The sequence below is a fragment of the Argopecten irradians genome, chromosome 2 (assembly GCF_041381155.1).
Source record: "Argopecten irradians isolate NY chromosome 2, Ai_NY, whole genome shotgun sequence".
Taxonomy (NCBI): domain Eukaryota; kingdom Metazoa; phylum Mollusca; class Bivalvia; order Pectinida; family Pectinidae; genus Argopecten; species Argopecten irradians.
Window position 1 is genome coordinate 68,090,575 of NC_091135.1, and position 21,475 is coordinate 68,112,049.

General features: G+C 34.4%; 1 protein-coding gene across 2 annotated transcripts; it reads right to left on the reverse strand.

The window, feature by feature from the left end:
• Positions 1-1,775: 1,775 nt before the first annotated feature.
• LOC138316303 (flap endonuclease 1-like) lies at positions 1,776-20,985 on the reverse strand. 2 transcript variants are annotated; one of them, XM_069257945.1, is made up of 12 exons: positions 20,828-20,985; positions 15,490-15,592; positions 13,637-13,739; positions 13,178-13,241; positions 12,654-12,763; positions 10,708-10,844; positions 9,414-9,480; positions 9,044-9,175; positions 8,663-8,695; positions 6,363-6,416; positions 3,234-3,298; positions 1,776-1,953 (listed from the first exon to the last, which is right to left on the reverse strand). In XM_069257945.1, the coding sequence occupies exons 1-12, from the start codon at positions 20,907-20,909 to the stop codon at positions 1,791-1,793; spliced, it is 1,113 nt and encodes a 370-aa protein (XP_069114046.1). In that variant the 5' UTR covers positions 20,910-20,985; the 3' UTR covers positions 1,776-1,790. The 2 variants fall into 2 exon arrangements, with proteins under 2 accessions (XP_069114046.1, XP_069114047.1); XM_069257946.1 differs by lacking the exon at positions 20,828-20,985 and adding an exon at positions 20,584-20,717.
• Positions 20,986-21,475: the final 490 nt, after the last annotated feature.

The following is a 21,475-nucleotide window of genomic DNA, read 5'->3' on the forward strand; positions in this document are numbered from 1 at the left end:
CATTTTCCGATACTGGACAACACCAGTCAAAAAATTTGTCCAACATAATCTACATTGAAAGGAGGCCGTGCTATAATCGTACGACGTCTGTTTCCAAAGAGATTTTTTTTTTGGGCCGGTGAGGCAGTGATATCGACCTAACATATCCAATGCTGAATTGGCCGATTATCTTGTGATAACCGGCCTATTCACTGAACATCGTACGAATATCGCCTAAGTTCTCCAGGCCCGGGCGATGTGATTGCCCGTCGATTAAACGGTATGTGAAGGATATGTGGCCGATTATGAAATTCTACAGGACACCGGAGATATTCTAACTTCGAATTAAAACTCTTCAGGCACGTCCCCGATGCTGTCTTGAGAGTCCCGTCCATCGGCCGGCCATGTCTGGTGTCCTTCCGGAGACCAGGCAAAAAATTGCTAAAATTCATGCCGGGAATACATCTTATGCCTAATCGGAAGGGGATGTGACCAAAGCATATAAGTACTGAACTTAACGGACGTCCACTATAAATACTGCATTCTTTGTTATCATCGTCGCATAGTTCTACAAGAAGATATACATCTTTTGCACTGATCAGAAACTTAACTTATTCTCATACAAAATTAAAGATCATCCACAGGTGTTTGGTTCTATAGATATTTTTGTTCTATCTCTATCTACTCGAATTAGTTATGTATACATGTAAAGAGAAAACAATATATATAAAGCCAAACACCTTTGGTTCATCTACAGAATTCAATTCTCGGCTGCTGAAATCTGCTTCCTTGTCCTCTTACAATTCAGAAGGAATATTTCTTACACAATTTTCTTGCCTTTATTATGTCTTTAAAACAACACCCCAATGATTGCATTTTAAGTTTCCGCACTCGTGACATGTTTGCTTCATGTGTATCAATGTATTCGGTATAATTTCAGTGACTTTGTTTACGACTTTGATTTTCGATATTTTATTTTAAATATGTTACGTATTGCAAAATATTATCAACTTGTGAAAGAGCAAAGCCTGTGGAATTCCAGAATATCCGTGAAGAAACAATATAACTAGATAAGATTAAAAAAAGTTAAATCTGTATTAAATTTATTTTAAATATTTTTGTCCGGATCCCCTGACATGTGACATATTGGAATTTCAGTCGAATAACTGCATTAACACTGATTGAGATAAATCAGGATTTGCTTAACTCCTATCTTTGATTGATTTTCCATGAATATATTAATTGTTATCTCTGCTAACGAAGAGAAAAAAATCTCAATATTTTTTCTAATGTGCTGTTTGCAGCTATATTTATTCATTTATTTATATTTTTGTTAGAAAGTACCTACATGTATATACTGATCACCTGATACTCACCAGTCTACCCTTCATATTATGTATTGATACTGTAAAGGTAGTTAAATTTATACATAAAATGCGGGCTTAATGAAACGTAATTTATTGAGAGTTTCCGCAAATACACGTGGTGACGTCGGCAAAAAATGTGCGTAACTTTATAACGTCATTTATTCCGACGTCATAATCGCCGCATCTGGGCCCATTTTGTCAGTCGCCGTCACATTTAAAGTTTCAAGTTTAAAAATGTAAAATAGTGTTATTTCTTTAGGGTTAAAATTAATGACATGATTGACAATTTGATATAAAGAATTATATAAATTTTATTTATCCTACTGTGTATACAGATTTTTTAACCCATCAGTTTTTTGGAGGAACGTGCATCTCTGCACTTTTAATTTACGTTTATATATTGAACAAAGACAGACCAATCAGAACATCAACATCAGTATCAGCTCAACTGCATCCTTTCTTTACAACTTGAAAAAAACTTACTTTTCTCTTTTTCGTTGATGATGATTGAGTTGACACGACTGAGAAGAAAGAGTCTAAACGCCCCTGGGTTGTCCCTTGACGGGCTTTTGTTAACTTCTTCATCCCATTCCTCATTCTATCTTCACTATAACAGATAACGTTTATAAATATAAACAAAATAACTTAATTTGTGAAACATGGATTCCTTCTTATTATAGAATTTAACTATATATGAAACTGATGATATTGTAACTTCGAATTGCATATTATTAGAATTTATCGCACCTCAGACAGAAATGTCCCCAAATGATTGGCACAGAGCCGTCACGTGGTGACCCCCTATCACTTTATAGGGGATCACTAAATTTTATTATGGTGCAATATGGCAGCTCTCACCCTCGCTTCAAAATTTAAACACATTATTTTCAACTAGATATACCACTTCATTACCGTAAAACTATATATTACTTGTTAATTTTTGTGTAAAAATAACTTTAATCGTTTTAATTCTTCAAATTAAGGCCAAACAAAATTAATTAGTTGGTTCTCAGGCCACATTTTCTGAAAAATTGTAGAAAAAAAAGAGAAGTGGGATTTTTTTTTTTTTTTTTAATTTCCCAACACAATAGGAGGTAAAATCCACCGAAGTTTCAATTCAAAAGGATTTCGTAACAGCAAATTATCAAAACCTTGTTAAATACAACACGTTTGTTGTTGACAACGGTGGTATCCTTTGGGTAGGGCTCCGGTAATGACTGTTTCCGAGCGGCCGCGAAAAGCACATCAAAAGCATTTTGTTTACGGTTCCCACTATCACCCGTTTTGTTATGATCACGGTATTCAGGTTTCGTTTGGGTGCATGCATCATCAATAATGTCATATCGGATGTAACGGTGGAATGCTGTGACAGTCTCCCCAACCTTCACCGAGAATCCACCGATAATGTTCCATGGCAGTACCACTGTGGAACCGTGCCGAATGTGGACAGATACCAGCGACATTACCATACCACCGTATCACAATGTCGTGTTTTGCATATCACTTTAGCCCTTGGAACTTTCATTCACTAGTATTGAAGACAAACGTTTAAAAGATGTGGCGTCTAAAACTGCTAAAAAAGCCAGAGACGGACACTTTTTTACGAGAGCAACCTTGTGCGTTTGCCAATCAAGGTCATGTTGGCGCTTGGAATACTCGTAGTGTGAATGTAGACAAGCGTTTTTAAGATGTGCTGTCTAAAATTTAGGTGAATAGAGTTGGAGTGAATATCAGAGGTCTTTCTATACATAAAGGGATACAGGTTTACCTTTTTCCTAAAGACCTTAGAAAAAATTTGTGAAATATGTGAAAAATTCAGAAATTTCTATCACTTGGTTAGACAAGACTGTAACAGTACAACTAGCACAAAATTGAGTAGGTTCTTACTTGAAATTCTTCTCCTCGCACATAAACTTTATTAACCCTTCCTCATCTGGCTCTGACCATTTCAGCTGAAACAGAAAAACAAAATGCTGCAGATCATATGGTAGTCATGGAAATGTCTCAGTACATTTGTAAAACATGTGTAATTCTACTTATAACATGGATGTGGTGCAGCGGTGTAAGCCACAGATAGGAATGGCTCTGCAATAGTGTCGTAGATCATGAATTTGAGGTTTGGATATAAAAGGCATGTCATATAATTGTCTTCCTACAACAATTGTGTTTCAGAGCTTACTAAACACAATATATTATACACTACAGTAGTACAACACTTGTGTTTCAGAGCTTATTAAACACAATGTATTATACAATACGACACTTGTGTTTCAGAGCTTACTAAACACAATGTATTATACACTACAGTAGTATGACACTTGTGTTTCAGAGCTTACTAAACACAATGTATTATACAATACGACACTTGTGTTTCAGAGCTTACTAAACACAATATATTATACACTACAGTAGTACAACACTTGTGTTTCAGAGCTTACTAAACACAATGTATTATACAATACGACACTTGTGTTTCAGAGCTTACTAAACACAATATATTATACACTACAGTAGTACGACACTTGTGTTTCAGACCTCACTAAACACAATGTATTATACACTACAGTAGTACGACACTTGTGTTTCAGAGCTTACTAAACACAATGTATTATACACTACAGTAGTACAACACTTGTGTTTCAGAGCTTACTAAACACAATGTATTATACACTACAGTAGTACAACACTTGTGTTTCAGAGCTTACTAAACACAATGTATTATACACTACAGTAGTACAACACTTGTGTTTCAGAGCTTACTAAACACAATGTATTATACAATACGACACTTGTGTTTCAGAGCTTACTAAACACAATGTATTATACACTACCTGTAGTTAATGCTGATCTGATGGTTAGATTTGACTTTCTGTTGAAATTATATTAATGAATACTACATACATTTTTTAATCACATAATCCGTCTATTATCCAGTGATTTCGCCCGTGTAATATCTTTGCATATGTCACTAGTGTAATATGACCTAGAGCGATATTCAATGGCTTTAAGTCCATTGTGACGTCAGACACACACAATAAAATGATGTCAGGAAAAAATCTGTGCATCAGGATTATGAGGACAGCATGGCAAAATGGCGGCCTCCATTGGATTTTTGGAATACATTTTGATGTGAAATTCTTTGTACGTAGGTATTTGTATTTATGTGACAAAAAGTATATTGAATTTGTGTTAATTTCATATGAAATTTTTTGAAACTCATCTCGAAGTTTTAATTTTTGCTCGCCTTAAACTTCTTAGACTTGTTTCATAAAATCTCATATGAAATGAACACTCATTTAAGATCCTATATATATTACATGCTCTACAGAATTATTCCTTCGATTCTAAAATGGTACATACAACCTAATAAATTCATCTGACTGTAAAATCATTTTAGCTATTCCGGTATAACATAGCGTTCCCAAAACAAGGATTTGTTTAAGGTACAGTGTAGACCACCCCTTCTGGTTTCCTCTGAAGAGGATTTCGTTCATCTTTTGATATTTTGATTTTAAGTATTCCCTGATCACAAAAAGCACATAAAAAGCATGTCATCAGGTTAATTTTTCTTTCAATGTTGCTTAAAGATATGTGCTAGCATATAGACACACAGGCAAACAGAGCCCAATTCAAATGCAAATTCATTTTGCAGGGGATAAAAAGATAGGTCTGTATTTATTCCATTAGAAGCACTGGGAGCGTGAAATTTTTCAAAGAGGGGGCTTTAATAGAACACAAAATTTCAGACTTAAAAGTGTCAGAAAAACCATATCAAATGAACCTACACCCAACAAGGTTAGAAGTTTATTTTTGAAACATTGTTTAACAAACAAAATATATAAATTGGCCTGAATGTTTAAAAACACATTTACTTTGATCATGAACATTGTATCATTTAGCTTAGGTCAGGTAACTTACTGGCATGTGTGTAGAAAATGACACGAGGTCGATCCCACCATTGTGTCAATTTCTGGCAAGACATTTTGATTGGGTCATGACTGTGAGTTCTCCCACATCACTTGCATTTTGCCAGAAAATGTGAAATAAAATCAAGCATGGTCATTTTGATTCCTAACATATCACTCCCTTGCAATCAGCATGTCAGAGGCCATGTCGGTAACAAAGCTGCCATGGTGTGATTGTTTTCATTCGGGATCAGCGCAGTGCATTATGGGAGCACATGCATGAAGAGAGTATTACAGTGCATTCGTAGTGCAGACACAAGGAATACTTCATGCAGTGTTTTAATGCAGTTTATACTCGCATATTTGAAACTTTATCAAGATAGTTTACTACATTGATAACAATACCAGAAGAATTATCAAGCACATTTTGGCCCTGGTTTTGTCACCTGATGCCCTAAACTTACAGTAGGTGTAAGTCGGCCCTTTGAAGTTTAATCACAATCATAAGCTCATATCGCTAAAGACAAATGTATTGTTATGATTTAGAAACTGATCCTCTTGATTTTACCTTTACAGTGTGAACTTTTGACGTTTTGATGGGAAGTTTGGTGACTTGCGTTTAGAAAATTGACATTTTGATGGAAATTTTTGTGACTTAGGTTGGAAAAATAATTAAGAAAACAGGTGGGATGTTTATTAAAGACTGGGCTTCTAATGGAATAAATACGGTATAAAATCATAATGATGACAGTCATTCATCTGTCACTGAAGTTTTTCATTTTGGGTCCCCCATGTCCCCGTAAATCTGTGTCATTAGCCCATTTTACTTCATGCATGGCCATTTAAATTGATACACTTCAACTAGAGACTTAGAAAGCATCCAGACGAAATATTTGCTCAAATGCCAATTTCAGAATGTGATTCATTTCTCTGTACCCATCTATATATATAACTATATATATAGATGGGTACAGAGAAATGAATCACATTTGCTGAGATCCAGACAGTGACATAACAAATGTATGACGTCACAGAAGGGACGGTCTACGTAAAGTGTACCATTACTAATAATCAATAAATCACATAATGAATAGGGAAGAAAGATACATACTTCTATATCATTCGGTTCTGTCACTTCTGGCTCCTGGAATAATCGCCGTGCTTCCTGCAAAATAACAACACATGTAAACTTGACTATTTCTGATTTATTGGTCATTGTTACCATGGAATTCTATCACCAAATTAATGTGTTCTGACTAGGGCTGCAACGAAACACCACTACTCAAATACGATACGTATCGCGATACATGCCTCTCGATTTGATTATTTTCGATACAATACTTCTGTTTTGTGCCATCTTACGTTTCCAACATTGTTTTTTACATCTGGATTTTAAAATGTACAATTAATGCATTCATAAATCATACCTAAAAGAGACATTTTTATGTTTGATGTACATAGCTAATGTAACTGTAACATGGATAATAAAACTTGGTTCATATATAATATTTTTAAAGCAATAAAGTACTTATTAAAATTGATTAAACATGGTTCTAAATTATCAATAATTATCATTCTATCATGGACTTGTTCTCATGACAACTAGCTATAGGCCTAAAGTACTAATAAAATTTCTTTTTCTAGTGAAAGTATTACATTTAATTATGTTTAAGAGAAAAAAAATTCTCTGTTTATAAAATTTCTGTTATAATTGTTTTTATACTTGTACAATTTATTGACATTTGACTCAAAATTAAATTTCATTGATTATATACTTCTCAAATTAAGTAGTATCTAATAAATGAAATTTAATTTTAATCCAGATTTGTTATACCTATCCAACTCCTTTATTACAATCACCAAATGTCAAAATGGGGGCCATTACGATTGCAAACTTTATGAATACCTTCAGACAGTATAGGCCTATTTAACACTAGAAATACGAGTAAATCATCAACAATTGTGAAAAGTGTTTGCTTTTGATGTGATTCTTACTAGCTGTTGTCATAATATTTATTATAAAGGCTTTAAAAGTTGGTAGCTTATTTCCAAATCGGTCTCAGCCGGCCGGTCAACTTCTGCAACAGACACACATGAATAGTGACACTAGCTCACTACCAGGCTTAATAGACTCTGACTGTTAATCCAAACCGACGGGGAGATGGTCAGAGATCATAAGTGTTGACACCTCTTTTAGGTCTGATCCCAGTCTGATAATCTTGATAGGATTTAGATTTATTGTTTCAAGTGTGAGTTTCAAGACTGCATCATATCATACCGTAAGGCTGTATCGTAAAATGGTATCAAAGTACAAATATATTGTGATTCAATGTGTATCCTGATGAATAGTTTCAGCCCTTCTCTTGACTGATAATATTAATCTCTGATTTCGATTGAAATGACAAGTAAATTCTCATATGTTTATATAGTGGTAGAATTGGAGACAGGCATGTCTGATATAGTGAGTTAGGCCGGGTACTATTGTCAAGTTGAGTAATATCAAAGGTTAACAATTTGAACTCAAAAAATAATATACAGAAGGAATATGCAATGTTGTTATACATAGGGGTTATTGGAGATTGGACTTCATGTTTTGTTTGACATTGCTTCAGATCATGAACATTTAGTGACAGTATTCCTTACGTCACTAAATGATGTCTATGGAAGAGTTTTGGGAAATCAAAATCATATCTATCTTTCATAAAACATCTTTACTTACAAGTTTCACTTCAAAGAATGCTAAATATTCATAAATATATATGAAAATGGCTTTAAACATTTGAGAGTGATATTTCAAAAGATTCCATTTATACCACTAAACAAGAGATCCCAGAGGGATCATGGCGCCCACCAAAGAATGATCTGTGTCTGACAATGGAAAGATGGATCTTTTCTCTGCTTTTCAAACTTTTTCAAACATACTACATACAAAATTTGAGACAGATTGCTTTAGTACTTTCTGAGAAATAGCAATAACAAACTTTATTTATCAAAATCCAAGATGGCTGTCTGGCGGCCATCTTGTTAATCGATTGGTCCCAAAACACAATATGCACAACTAGGGTCCTAGGGGAACCTACATATGAAATTTGAGACAGATCCCTTCAGCAATTTGTGAGAAATAGCAGTAACAAACTTTAACTATCAAAATCCAAGATGGCTGCCTGGTGGCCATCTTGTTGACCGGTCAGTCCAAAAATGCATTTTGCACAACTTGGGCCCTAGGGGAACCAATATATGAAATTTGAGACAGATCCCTTAAGTACTTACTGAGAAATAGCGATAACAAGAATTGTTAACGGATGGACGGATGGATGGACGAAAGGACGAACGACAGACAACTGACAAAAAGCGATTTGAATAGCCCACAATCTGATGATGGTGGGCTAAAAATCTGCCGTATATTCATACCTTGTACATCCAGTCCTCTGGCACTGAGTATTTCTGCAAAATAAGGTTTTACACAACATGAGACTTAACACAGCAGAGAATTGATGGTAAACTACCCGTAAATACCTTCTATACTGTTGACCACTTTATATTCACATGTATACAACATTTTGTGAAACAGATGTCTTCAGTACTTTCTGAGAAGTAGGGTTAACAATCTTTAACTACAAAAATCCAATATGTCTGCCAGTATGCGTAACTAGGGCCTGTGGGGAGCTTACATATGAAATTTAAGAAAGATTCCTTCAGTATTTTCTGAGAAATAGCATAACAATAATTTTGTATTGAATAACCCACCCCCTAATCATGGCGATTGCCTATAAATGTAAATATTATACAAACCTTGGTATCTAAATGCTTCAGAATTTCTTCTATACTTTTGTGTTGTTTGATAAGATCAATCGCTCTTTTGGGTCCAATGCCACGAATCGATTCACAGTAGTCACAGCCCAACAGTATGCATAAATCAATGAACTGGAACAAAGGTTTGAATACCATATACTTTCAATACAAACATTTCTCTTTCCTTTTTAGTATTTCAGTACATTAACATTGTATATGCAAGCTTAATTTTTAAACAAACTATTTTCTGCAACATTATCATTCTTGAATGATGAGCTTAAAGAGAGTGACAGAGATACACAAGCCAATGTGTAATACACACAAGAAATATCGCTATCTGGTATGGTATATTAAGTATATTCAAACTTACTTCATCCTTTTCTAATCCAATTTCTTCTAAAATTTTGCTGTAATAATATTCTTTAATTGGTAGTTTTCTAAAAAAAAAAAGAAACACACATCTACATTATCATCAGTATCACAATAATAATGAACAAGGACATAGTCATTCAGATCCCCCGCCAATGGAGATATCAAAGCTGAAGTAAGTTTGATTGTGGAGACTTATGTGTATGAAAAAAAACAGGAAAAACCTAAAAATAGCAAAAGGCACTACTAGACCATAAGAACAATGTGTCTATGAAGTTTCATGGAAATATCTCTGCTAGTTTTAGAGTTGTGCTCCGGAAACGATTCTTACACAAAAATCTACCATTTTCAGCAATGTTTCCATGGTTACAGAAAAAAGTACAAAAAGTGAAAACCTTAAAATAGCAAAAGGCACTACTAGACCATAAGACTAATGTGCCTATGGAGTTCCGTGCATATATCTCAACCGGTTTTCCAGTTATGCTGCGGAAATGAACCTGGTACAAAAATATGAAATTTTCAGCAATGTTTCCATGGTTACGGAAAAAGTGCAAAAAATGAAAACCTAAAAATAGCAAAAGGCACTACTAGACCATAAGAACAATGTGTCTATGAAGTTTCATGGAAATATCTCTGCTGGTTTTAGAGTTGTGCTCCGGAAACGATTCTTACACAAAAATCTGCCATTTTCAGCAATGTTTCCATGGTTACAGAAAAAAAGTACAAAAAGTGAAAACCTTAAAATAGCAAAAGGCACTACTAGACCATAAGACCAATGTGTCTATGAAGTTTCGTGGAAATATCTCTTCTGGTTTTAGAGTTATGCTCCGGAAACGAACCTGGTACAAAAATATGATATTTTCAGCAATGTTTCCATGGTTACGGAAAAAATGCAAAAACTGAAAACCTAAAAATAGCAAAAGGCACTACTAGACCATAATACCAATATGTGTATGAAGTTTCGTGGAAATATCTCTACTGGTTTTAGAGTTATGCTCCGGAAACCATTCGTACGGACGGACGGACAGACGGACGGACGGACGGACGGACGGACGGACGGAACCCATTTGTATATCCCCCGCCAACTTCGTTATCACAATAATAATCAAAAACATTGTTTTCAAGTCTTATTGTGATTGTTGTATCAAATCTATTAATAATTTTAAGAATGGTTCCTACAGATTTTTTCTACCTGCAGTTCAAATTAAGAAATCATTGTTTTGGTTAAATTATTAAGAAACTTGATAAGAACTAGATATCAGATTTCAGTATTAACTTTTGACAACACAGCATACCTGGCCTCACTGACTGTGAGGTTCCTCAGTAAGACATTAGTACCAAACGTGAGAGCGTCCATATCCTCAGTACTGGTGGCATAAACTTTCCCGGCCTTCACCAAGGCGGCACACTGGGCCTCCGCCTCACCAGGCGCCTAAAACATCCAAACATTATTTTGGTAAAGTTTCAACCAACCTCCAAGAATAATAATGTAAATACCATAAAAAAATAAGAGATGCAACTTCTCAGCCAGGTACTAAATGGTATATTCTAGGTTCATCTGGTGCAGCACCAGATGAACCTAGAATATACCATTTAGTACATGGCTCAGGGCTGCACCAGATGAACCTAGAATATACCATTTAGTACCTGGCTCAGAAGTTGCATCTATTATTTTTTTGATGATCCTACTATGTTTTTAAGAGGGCTCTGCATACATGCCATATTTATCTAGGGGTGGTAAGGGAGATTGATAACCATTTAAAGGGATTTTGGTCTCAAATAAGGGAGGTATATGCGCGACATATATGAATAATATCTGCCTTTTTATGATGAAATTCTTTGCAAAATAAACACAAACACATAATTTCATGTTCTGTAACAATTTTGCTTCATTAAGGTATCAATTTTCACATTGCATTTGCTTTATTTGCTTTTGAAATACAGCATTAGAGTGTAGCTGAAACAGTCTGCATTCATATTGAATTTTACTGACTAAAGGAATGTGTGGTTTTGCAAAAGTAGTCACATCCCAATATATACAATCAGTTCTGGAGCGATTTTATTGTTCAAAATATTAGACTGGGCTTTTTAATATCTCTCTCACAATAAGGGATAATTAACTTGAATAAAGATCTTAAATTTACAAGCACTAAATTAAGAAAATACAGAGAATTAGTAGTATTACAGTAGTATTCAAAATGTATTTTAATCCAAGAGAGATAAAAAAGTATATTTCTTTTAAATTTGATCTATTTAAATTCAGTTACTAATGATAATTTTTTTATGATTAATGTATTTTTTCTAAAAAATAAATTTACACAAAATTCTAAAAAAAAATAATACCTTTTCCATTTTTAAAAACGTGATCATTAGGAAATCCGGAAATTCTATAAAATCCAGATCATCATTTACAATTACCCAAAATGGCGGCCATTACGATTGCAAAGCTTGTGACATCCATCAGATATAGATAGGCCTTTTTAACATTAAAAACGTGAGTAAATCATTTACAGTTGTAAGCAGTATTTGTTTTGTAGTAATGCTCACTAGCTGTAGTCATAAAATTCATTGAAAGGCCAGCTGATTGTTTTCTAGGCGGCCCATCAGCTAATTGACTTCAGTTTACGTAATACACAGACGTAAGTGAAAGTGACACCACAAGCCAAGGTGGAAATAGCCCAAGGCTGCTAATTAGGGCCACTGGGGTGTTGGTCAGGGGGTCAGGAGTGGTTACTCTCAAGCTAAAATTAACCTAGCATGTACACAAATATGGTGGCGAAAATAAAACATAGGGGTTTATGGAATACGGGAATTTAGACTCTCCTCCTGGGAGACAATAAAACGCTTTAAAATACCGGAGGTTTTGTCTTACACCAGGAGGTATGGCATGTATGGGTCTGTATTCATTAGGATCCTCCTGACGACCAGAAGATGAACCACAACACACATGAACTTATCGCAGGACATCGGTTCTTAAGAATTTCTCCTTCTGGAGTTTTTCTTTTTGTTCACCTAATGTAAATACCAGTTTTCCTTTGTCTACAAGTGGAAAGGGGAGACAACTCTTCCCAGAGATGCAATTTCTGAGTCAGGTGGACCTAACATTAAACTACTGTAATTTAGATGCTCTGACAAGTTTACCAGCTTCTGGTTCAAAGAAGTTGTCATTTTAAAAACAAAATCTCAATATCAGTATTTAGCACTGTAATACATTTTAGTACTAAATAATTCACTGATTTACCTCTATGTAAGGGATACCCATGTGTTTGAGAAGAATTTTACAATCGTCAATATGGCCTTTTGTCATTTTCACCAATCTTTTGCTGAATTTTTCAATGTTTTCTGAATCACCTGAAATCAGAATATTTAGGATGTTTCCACTACTTCTAATAAATACATGTAAAAAATATGCTTAGAGTCATACAGAGTTGCTACTGTTAAAGTTTGCGGTTACTGAGAATTTCTTTAATAACATAATTTTTAGTTTGACCCCTATTTGACTACACTAACAGTAAAAGAGAAGTACTCATTTCATTTCTGATTCACATATGATATTTTTAGAGAATAACCAAGAAATGGTCACAGAAGTCTATATACAGTCTTTTACAATTCACACTTTAGAATTAAAACACAACAGCAAAATAAAAAATTTCATCACTTTTAGAATTTGGAAGTGAACAGAACATGACATGTTGGAATATACCAGTACATATACCATTCATAAATCATTATGTATTAACATGAATCAGTATCATCTAAACTCACCTTTCTCCTCAGCTTCAGCCAAAGCTTTCTGGGCCTCATCACGTTTTTCTTTTCTCTTTGCCAGCTATCATTTCACCAGTAAATAGAAATCAGACAAACTTTGATAAGATATTGCCTCTTTGTGAATACCACAAATATCATCCGTGCTGAGTGTATTTTTAGATATCCAAACAATCATTAAATCTTGAACCAGATATTGTTTACTCAATATACCAGAAAACTTGTGTTAGAATAGTTACAATACTTTTCCAACGTAATCAAGTTCTTTATCTCTTCCACACAGATTTCTTTCCTCATCCAAAACATTGCAAATTACAGTTTAGTTGAAAGACAAACATATAATTAATCAGCTCAAAGACTATATCACATTGTACAAGGGAACTAATTTCATGATAATTAGCTTCCATGATTCACGTAATATAATATTATTTACAGACTTGTAAGGAAACTTCAAATTACCTCCCCTGACTTCATGTCTGGTGGCTTTCCATCAAATACGTAGACTGGTTTGATGCCATTCTCTACCATACGAATTGTACGATAAAACATTCCCATCAGATGGCTACAAATAACAAATATACATGGTGACATGGCATTTTCAATTTAAATCAACAGACACTCTATTATGGCTAATTTTTCAAAAGTAGAAAAAGATAGCAAATTAAAGGAAAAAGAGTATACAAGTACAGTAAAACCCCTCTAACTCGAACCCGGATTCCTCGAATACCCCCTATTCGTCGAACTGGTCATACGGTCCCGACCGTCTCCCTATATAATCTATGTAACAAAACCCGCGATAGCTCGAACAGCTATTCGTCGAATACCCCTTATTCCTCGAACAGAAATATGTTCCCATTTCATCACATACATAGTATTTACCCATGTATTCGTCAAACAGGTGATCAGCCCTTGAGATTTTTTTACCTGTGTCACACCTGACTGCACCGACCGACATGGATAATTGCTCACGATCTTGTGTTTATACAGTTGGCGTGTCAAGCCTTTAGGTAATTAAGTGATTAACGGTGTCATTATTACCTACCTACACGATCGCAGGTTGTTGTTTGATGCTAACTTTATTTGAATATTTCAGAAAAGGCATTAAGTTATTGATGTTTCTCTTTGCTGTAAATACGAAAATATAGAAGTTATTGATCCGTGTTAATAGAAAGTATGCATTAATTGTGAAATGACAAAAGGGGCGGAAGATACTGCTGACGTCCGCCTAATTATAAAAGTTTATTTTTTTAATTTCTTTGTTGATTTCATTCGACAGGCTAACACAATTTTACTTATCGAAAGATATAAACGATATCAAACGATATATGCAAAGTACATTTTATCAGTGCGTTCTGTATCTTTTCCTGTAAATTGTATTTTGTAACTTTACTCGTAAACACATGTAACCCAACGTTACGCTTTTACTAAATAGACATCTATAGATATCATTTCTTATGTCCATAAATATTGCTGGTTAATAACTTTATTGTGAGTATGTATTTTGTAAATGTTTTTAAATGATTTGTGATAATTAAATAATAGAAAATGTACTCCTTGTTAACCAATATGGACTGTACATTGACCTAGATGACGATTGCTTACTCTGCTGTGAATGACATTTGATTTAGGGCTTTCTCGTTAGCTTTTTCAAACGCTTAATTTATGTTATACAATTTTTTTTCAACTCGATATTGCTATCAATAAAACACTTAAATAAAGAAATCCAAAATGCTGAAAGATAGTGTAATTAAAATGTCATTGCCGTGCATTGTTTGTCATAGTTTGAGACCGGACATTTTGACTGTCGATCGTGACCAACCTCAGATGATTTGAATACCCCGTATTCCTCGAACTATTGACCTGGTCCCCTGCTGTTCGAGTTATAGGGGTTTTACTGTCTTGGAATATGCATTATGGCATAAGTAAATTTGATGCTAAACAAGAAATCCTTACTTGTGTAGTTTAAAACTTGAACTTACAAGTTACTTAGTATTAAACACATATACATCAGTTATAAAATAGTGTTGAAATTACATTTTCACAAAATAATACAGTTTAAATTTTTAGTATTTGATATTTTAATATCATTTAAAAATCATAAATTGATACTTTCACATTTATTTGTGTACATGTATAGTACAAGATGATTCATTCCTGAAGACAAATTTATGTAAATTACATTTCATAATCATTGAAAAGATTTACATATATCTCTACCTAATAATGATTAATTATTACCCTGTTATCCTAGCCATATATGCTTTATAATAAAATGTCTTGACCTGTAAATCATCATTATCATGCACCATTACCTGGTAGTTTCTCCATCTTCTGACATCAACTGATTACCGTCCTGACGCACAGCAATCAGAAACTGGTATATACACATAGAACCATCAACAGCAACCTTTCGACCTGAAAAATACAATTGTCAGACAAATATCAGGCTAAGTTCATTAAATATAAGTAGTATACATGTATATAGTGTACTATATATTTTTCTATATTATTAAGCCGCTACATTTTCCTCTCTCCTGTTATAATAAAATTAAAGTACTCCTGTGATGAGAACATTTATTTCAGTTCTACTCATACAATGCATTTAAGCATTGAACGCCTCTCAGTTGCAATCGGCATTTATAGCCAACATAAATGCCAGCTGGATAGAGGCAAATTCCATGAAGCGCTAGCGCGCTTGATGTTGAATATGCATCTGTCCAGTTGGCATTCATTTTGGCTATGAATGCCAACTAAGAGACTTTCAATGCTTATATTTACATTTGGTTACAATTTTAAGTTGATATATACCAAGGGGTTTTGCATCTGTAATGAATTAATCATTTATTATGATATCGTCAAGGATGGAACAGCCATTTGAACAGCTGTTTTCCTTGATCGCTGACACGATATATTGTGACGTCACAATAATAATGACATCATAATGTGCAATTGAAGGTCATGGTCTATATGACTGCCAACTGCGCTTGGTAAGCCCTTAGCAAAAATAACTGTGAATTTACCAGTGATATTCCGGTTAAATCCCATTTAAAATACAGTTTCCATTCATTTACCATTCATTTTCCGGTTTTCTTTCCTCACATTTCTTCATACCAGTTTTGTGTGTACAGTTAAAAGACAGTTTTCTGAAAACCATGTTTTAACTGCTGAAAAATTTCCATTCAAAATGCAGTTTTTAGATAACTGGAATTTCACTGTATCAAAATACCAGTTATTAACCAGTTTTATTCTGAAACAGTTCTTGTAAATAACTGTTTCTGATATATCTTCTCTGTAACCAGTTATCAAATGCTACCATCAACAGTACTTGTGTACATAGCCACAGCAGGACATAGGTCAAGCCAACAGGAAGAATTTGAAAGGAGTGGGGGAATGGGAGGGGGTGGAGTGGGGGCAAATTTGAGCCTCAATCTGAATATATTGTCCAATGGAAAGCAACTTCCTCTCATTTTGAATGTTAGTTTGCTGTGGCTGCATTTACATGATATATGGGACAGCCTTCATCTTCAACATATTCTTCTGAGCACATATCCTTAAATTGTTCAAGAAAAGCTACTTTGATTAAGAAAAGAAAATGGAATTGCCTGCAACTGTTGAAGTTTTCAGGAAATGATGAAAGTGTTCTATTGTTTTATTGTATCTATTGTTTTGTGATATACAATATATAGCTTTGTGTATCCTATTAAAGTGTACATGGAGCGGAAAATTAAATTTTGATATGTTATTCTGTTTGATATCCTGACAAGAATGTTGAAAACCGCATCAAAATCGGCCACTTCAGTACCGAGATACCGCCCTCCGAACTGCCCAATTTGTACCTGTATATCGACTGCTAACCAGGGAATCGGCCACTCACGCTGATTTGGGGAATAGCCAGATGTGACGTCATGAGGACAACGGCAGTGAGTTGTTTGGTAGTGGGGTTATAGCACAAAGGTGGACATATATGTATTCCTGAAATGTGTAAACTATCATACATGCATGGCTCGGTACCTTTTTACCAGAAATTTAATCTCTATTTTAATAAATTATTCAATTATAAAAGTTCGTGAATATTTAATTTTCACTATGTAATCTAAAAGGAAACAATTTCGGAAAATGGTGGTTATATATAATTATCCCTTTGAATATGTTTCTGTATAAATAAAGAACCAACATAACAAAAAGAGAGTATGTTATATAATGTATCTCATAATTCAAAACACGTAGATAACATAGACATATTTTTTTTAGTCTTCTTTTTTTTTTTTTTTTTTTTTGGGGGGGGGGGGGGGGGGGGGGGGGTTAAAAACAACAAAAAACTTCTATTAAACATGCATGTAGTGTGATACACTTGTTATATATTATGTACGAACAGTATATTTTACTGTAAATGACATTATACAACAATTACATGATAGTTCTACTAACTTACCTGTGGACAGATATTTTGACAAGTGACGTGTGCTAGTTAACACAGCGTGACAGGTCACTAAACACCTTTCTTACGTAACTCGTTAGCCCCCTAATTAGCCAGAGTTGACCACGCGTTTTAGTTACTGCAGTATACAGGTAAAGAGATTAACGCAGCACAACATTGGCTATTCGGAAGTATTCTGATTTTGATACTTGATATCTGCTATTTGGATTAGACATCTTCAGTCTGATTTTTTATTGTCTAACTCATGCATGATTTATTTTTCAAGTAGACACTATAATGAATGACTTTAAGCGAAATATCAACAAGCCGTCGGATGCACTGTAGAAGATTCTATCTGAAAGCTGAATGTATTTCGTCAAAAACAAATTGATCAAAAAATATCACGTCTGCTAAATAATAAATATTTGTGATATGACGGTTTTCAAAACTTGGTGTATAGAATTAAATCCGCCAAATCACAGTAGAACTAAATGACAAACATATATTTACTGATGATAAAGCAATGGTATCAAATGTATACTAGTTAAGTCACACAATCAATTTCAAACATAAAGCAGTTAGTAGATGCATTTACATATATGCAAAAAAAAATCTGTTTAGAACAAGGACTTATAAATCTTTGGTTAAGAATCATACCTTAATTCGTATGGGCTGCAGATTTAATGAAAAAGTCAGGAATTTGTAAATCGGGTTTGACCAGTAGACATTAGACGACCTGAGTCAGGTTTTGGTTGAAATCAACAAGAACATTTATATACGTCCTTGATATAATATTCGTGTACACGTATATGTGGTTCCATACACCGCGGATATACAAGATACGTGGATTATTATGTACATTTTATTGTGTATAATTATGCAGTAATCGCACAGAGATGTTCATTTATCTATGACAGGTACACCAATATATATGTATGGTATAAATCCATATTTCCATGCGTATTCCAAATTCTATCTGTGACTGAGGATAAAATTAAACATGTATCGGACATGTACTCAGGTATTGGAGTCTTCAAAATCGATATTTACAAACAGATAGTTTATGATAGATGGCAGTCACCGAAAATAGTCACTCTAACTTATGCAAGTAGATTCGATCCCGTTGTCCTCGTGACGTCACAGGTCAAGGGTCCCGAATCGGGGTCAATGGCTTGGGGCTTCAGGTGTGTTCTAGAGAAACGGCGCATTATCTCCATTACCGTATTCGCTATGAAACCTGTACTTTCGCCATTCTAATTTTCATCCAATGACGCATTTATCAAGCCTTATCAAGCCTTATATACCAAACCATTCCATGAATTTTTAGATATAATGATGTTAGGCATCTCTTTAGTTCACCATGCCCTCTAGCTATTTTACTAAAGGAATAATTTTAAATTTGAATTTTTAGATATAATGATGTTAGGCATCTCTTTAGTTCACCATGCCCTCTAGCTATTTTACTAAATCCTGGGACCTCAAAGTTGATCTGATTAGAGTGTCTGCATAGTTTACAGTTACTTCTCACATTCTTTTTCCCTCCCCCAGCCTCCTTCCCCTCCCCCTTCTCACCACCTGGGTTATAATCACCGGTTTCATAGCAGTTATTTTTCAGTTATTCTTATCATCAATGCTTCCATCCTAGACCAGTTTATTTACAGTTATTTATGATATCATAAACTGGTATACTGGTACTTATAATTTCTGCCATTCCAAAACCGGTTTTTAACCAGTTTTCTGTAAGGTCACAAAACTGGAAAATCTCATTTGCATAAAATAGCAAATAGCTGCTAAACAACTGTGAAAGTAATGTATATTGAATGGTAACTGGGAAATAAGTGGACTTTAACACAATGGCAGTTATCTGACCTAAAAGTGATAACTGGAAAAACACTGTAAAACCACTGTTCAGAATAAAACTGTGAAAAGAATGGAAAATGAATGGAGTTTATTTAGCTTAAGGGAGGTGACATAGTGGGACTGCAGTGAAAATGTAAATATATATATATATATATATCAGAATAACATCGAATAACACGTAGACATAAGCATTAACGCTTTCATTTTAAATTCTTCAAGATGCTTATTGCTTATGATGCCTAGATACACTGTTACTAGGCAGTAATCAATGACGTCATAACAAGGCAACTATGTGACGTCATATAATTGAATGGGAGATAATTAAACTTATTATATCAAACAATACTGTTCAGTTCAGGTTTGAACAGTTTTATAAAATACAATGCTTTTTCTCTTCTTTCAATTACATTTTCAGAATATAACTTATAAAAAGAAAATATGTTAAATTCCTTCTCTCTGCAAATGTCCAAATGTTCGCTTAATTTAATTTTCCTGTCCTCTGGAGATTGAATGTGTTATTTGTGCGCTCTAACCCGAGCTCTTAATGTTGTACCAGTTTCTCTAATTTAGTACTTGTTGCAACCTGGGCATGATATACAGTATATCAAATATTTTTATTCACAAGTCATATTCGCATTCACACTGAATTTGGTGCCTCTAAAAAAAATGTGATTTCCTTAAACTTGGTACCGACAGGTTCCACATCGTAGCTGATTAAATAATGGTGATAAAGTTAAAAACTCGACGTCTACAGCTAGAATAACATCCTGTACTACTATCCAGGTATGTGTAAAAGCCGTGTTTGATCGGAATTTTTTTTTTTTTGACAAGACATAATCGATGGTCGGTCGTTCCTGATTTGGTTTCCCACGCCTTTATCAGGTCGGGCAAAACCACGAACTTGCGTATAATACACTAACTTGCGTATCATACGCTAATCGGGCCATTCGTGCATACTCTAACTTGCGTATCTCGTGCGTTTTCGGCGTTTGGGTATGCACGGATACCCCAATTAGCGTATGATACGCAAGTTAGTGTATTATACGCAAGTTAGTGGTTTTGCCCGACCTGTTTATAGAGGGACCTTGCAGTAGTGGAAAAGTCAGTCATATATCTTCTGAAACTGTACCTCATTCAAATCCGCAATCTCAAAACACAAATATTATTTCCAATTCCCATATTTCATGCTCCACAACCACTCGACATAATCTTCATCATGTTGAAGTAGGTCGATAACCGGTAGAAGTCGAAGTATCTTTTCCGGTACAACAGTATACGTAGCTACTTCTTATGGTCAGGTCGTCACAAATTGTGAGATTGTTTACATACATAAATGTTACAGATAAACAATTTAAGAGGATATCGTAAATTACCAAAATAATTCTTGATTTCATTTTCTTTCATAGATGACGGAGCGTAGTCTCCTAAAAGCTTGGATAAACCTAGAATTCCCATCTTGTTTTTCCGTCTTGTCGTTACGGTAAAAAGCTGACAGAGCACTCCCGCCAAAAAAGTGTCCACAAAGCACACTGCTTTTAGTTGCGTATTTTCTTGAATGTGCAACAAAATACCTACTATAATATTGTAACGATGAAATTAAATATAACTTTATTTTTTGGCATAAATTAGTTTCTAATTATACAACCGTTAAAGTTTATTAGCTGGAATTCGAAAATATGGGCTGTTATAAAATCTGCAAAGTGATTTTTGACCGACAACCAACGACAACAACCCCAACAAAAATATGTATATATACTTATATATATATATTTAAATAATGTATAATCCTCCAAATCAGATGATGAGACAAAACACTAATAAGACATATACATAATACGGAAACTATACATATCATTAAAAAAAAAGAAAATCAGTAACATAAATAGCATTTCCAAACCTTCGGTAATGACCCAACAATATCGGGGAGACAACTCTAGCTGGTCATGATCAACTAAAATTACCATTATAAGCGCTTATATTATATTGAGATACAGGTGTCTCGATATGGCGATACATGGCAA

Coding starts and splice junctions, on each gene's coding strand:
- LOC138316303 (XM_069257945.1), bottom strand. CDS start 20,909: ATGGGAATTCTAGGTTTATCCAAGCTTTTAGGAGACTACGCTCCGTCA. Junction 8,696..9,043: donor TGAAGCATTTAGATACCAAG/GTTTGTATAATA, acceptor CTTATTTTGCAG/AAATACTCAGTGCCAGAGGA. Junction 3,299..6,362: donor CAGAACCGAATGATATAGAA/GTATGTATCTTT, acceptor TTTCTGTTTCAG/CTGAAATGGTCAGAGCCAGA.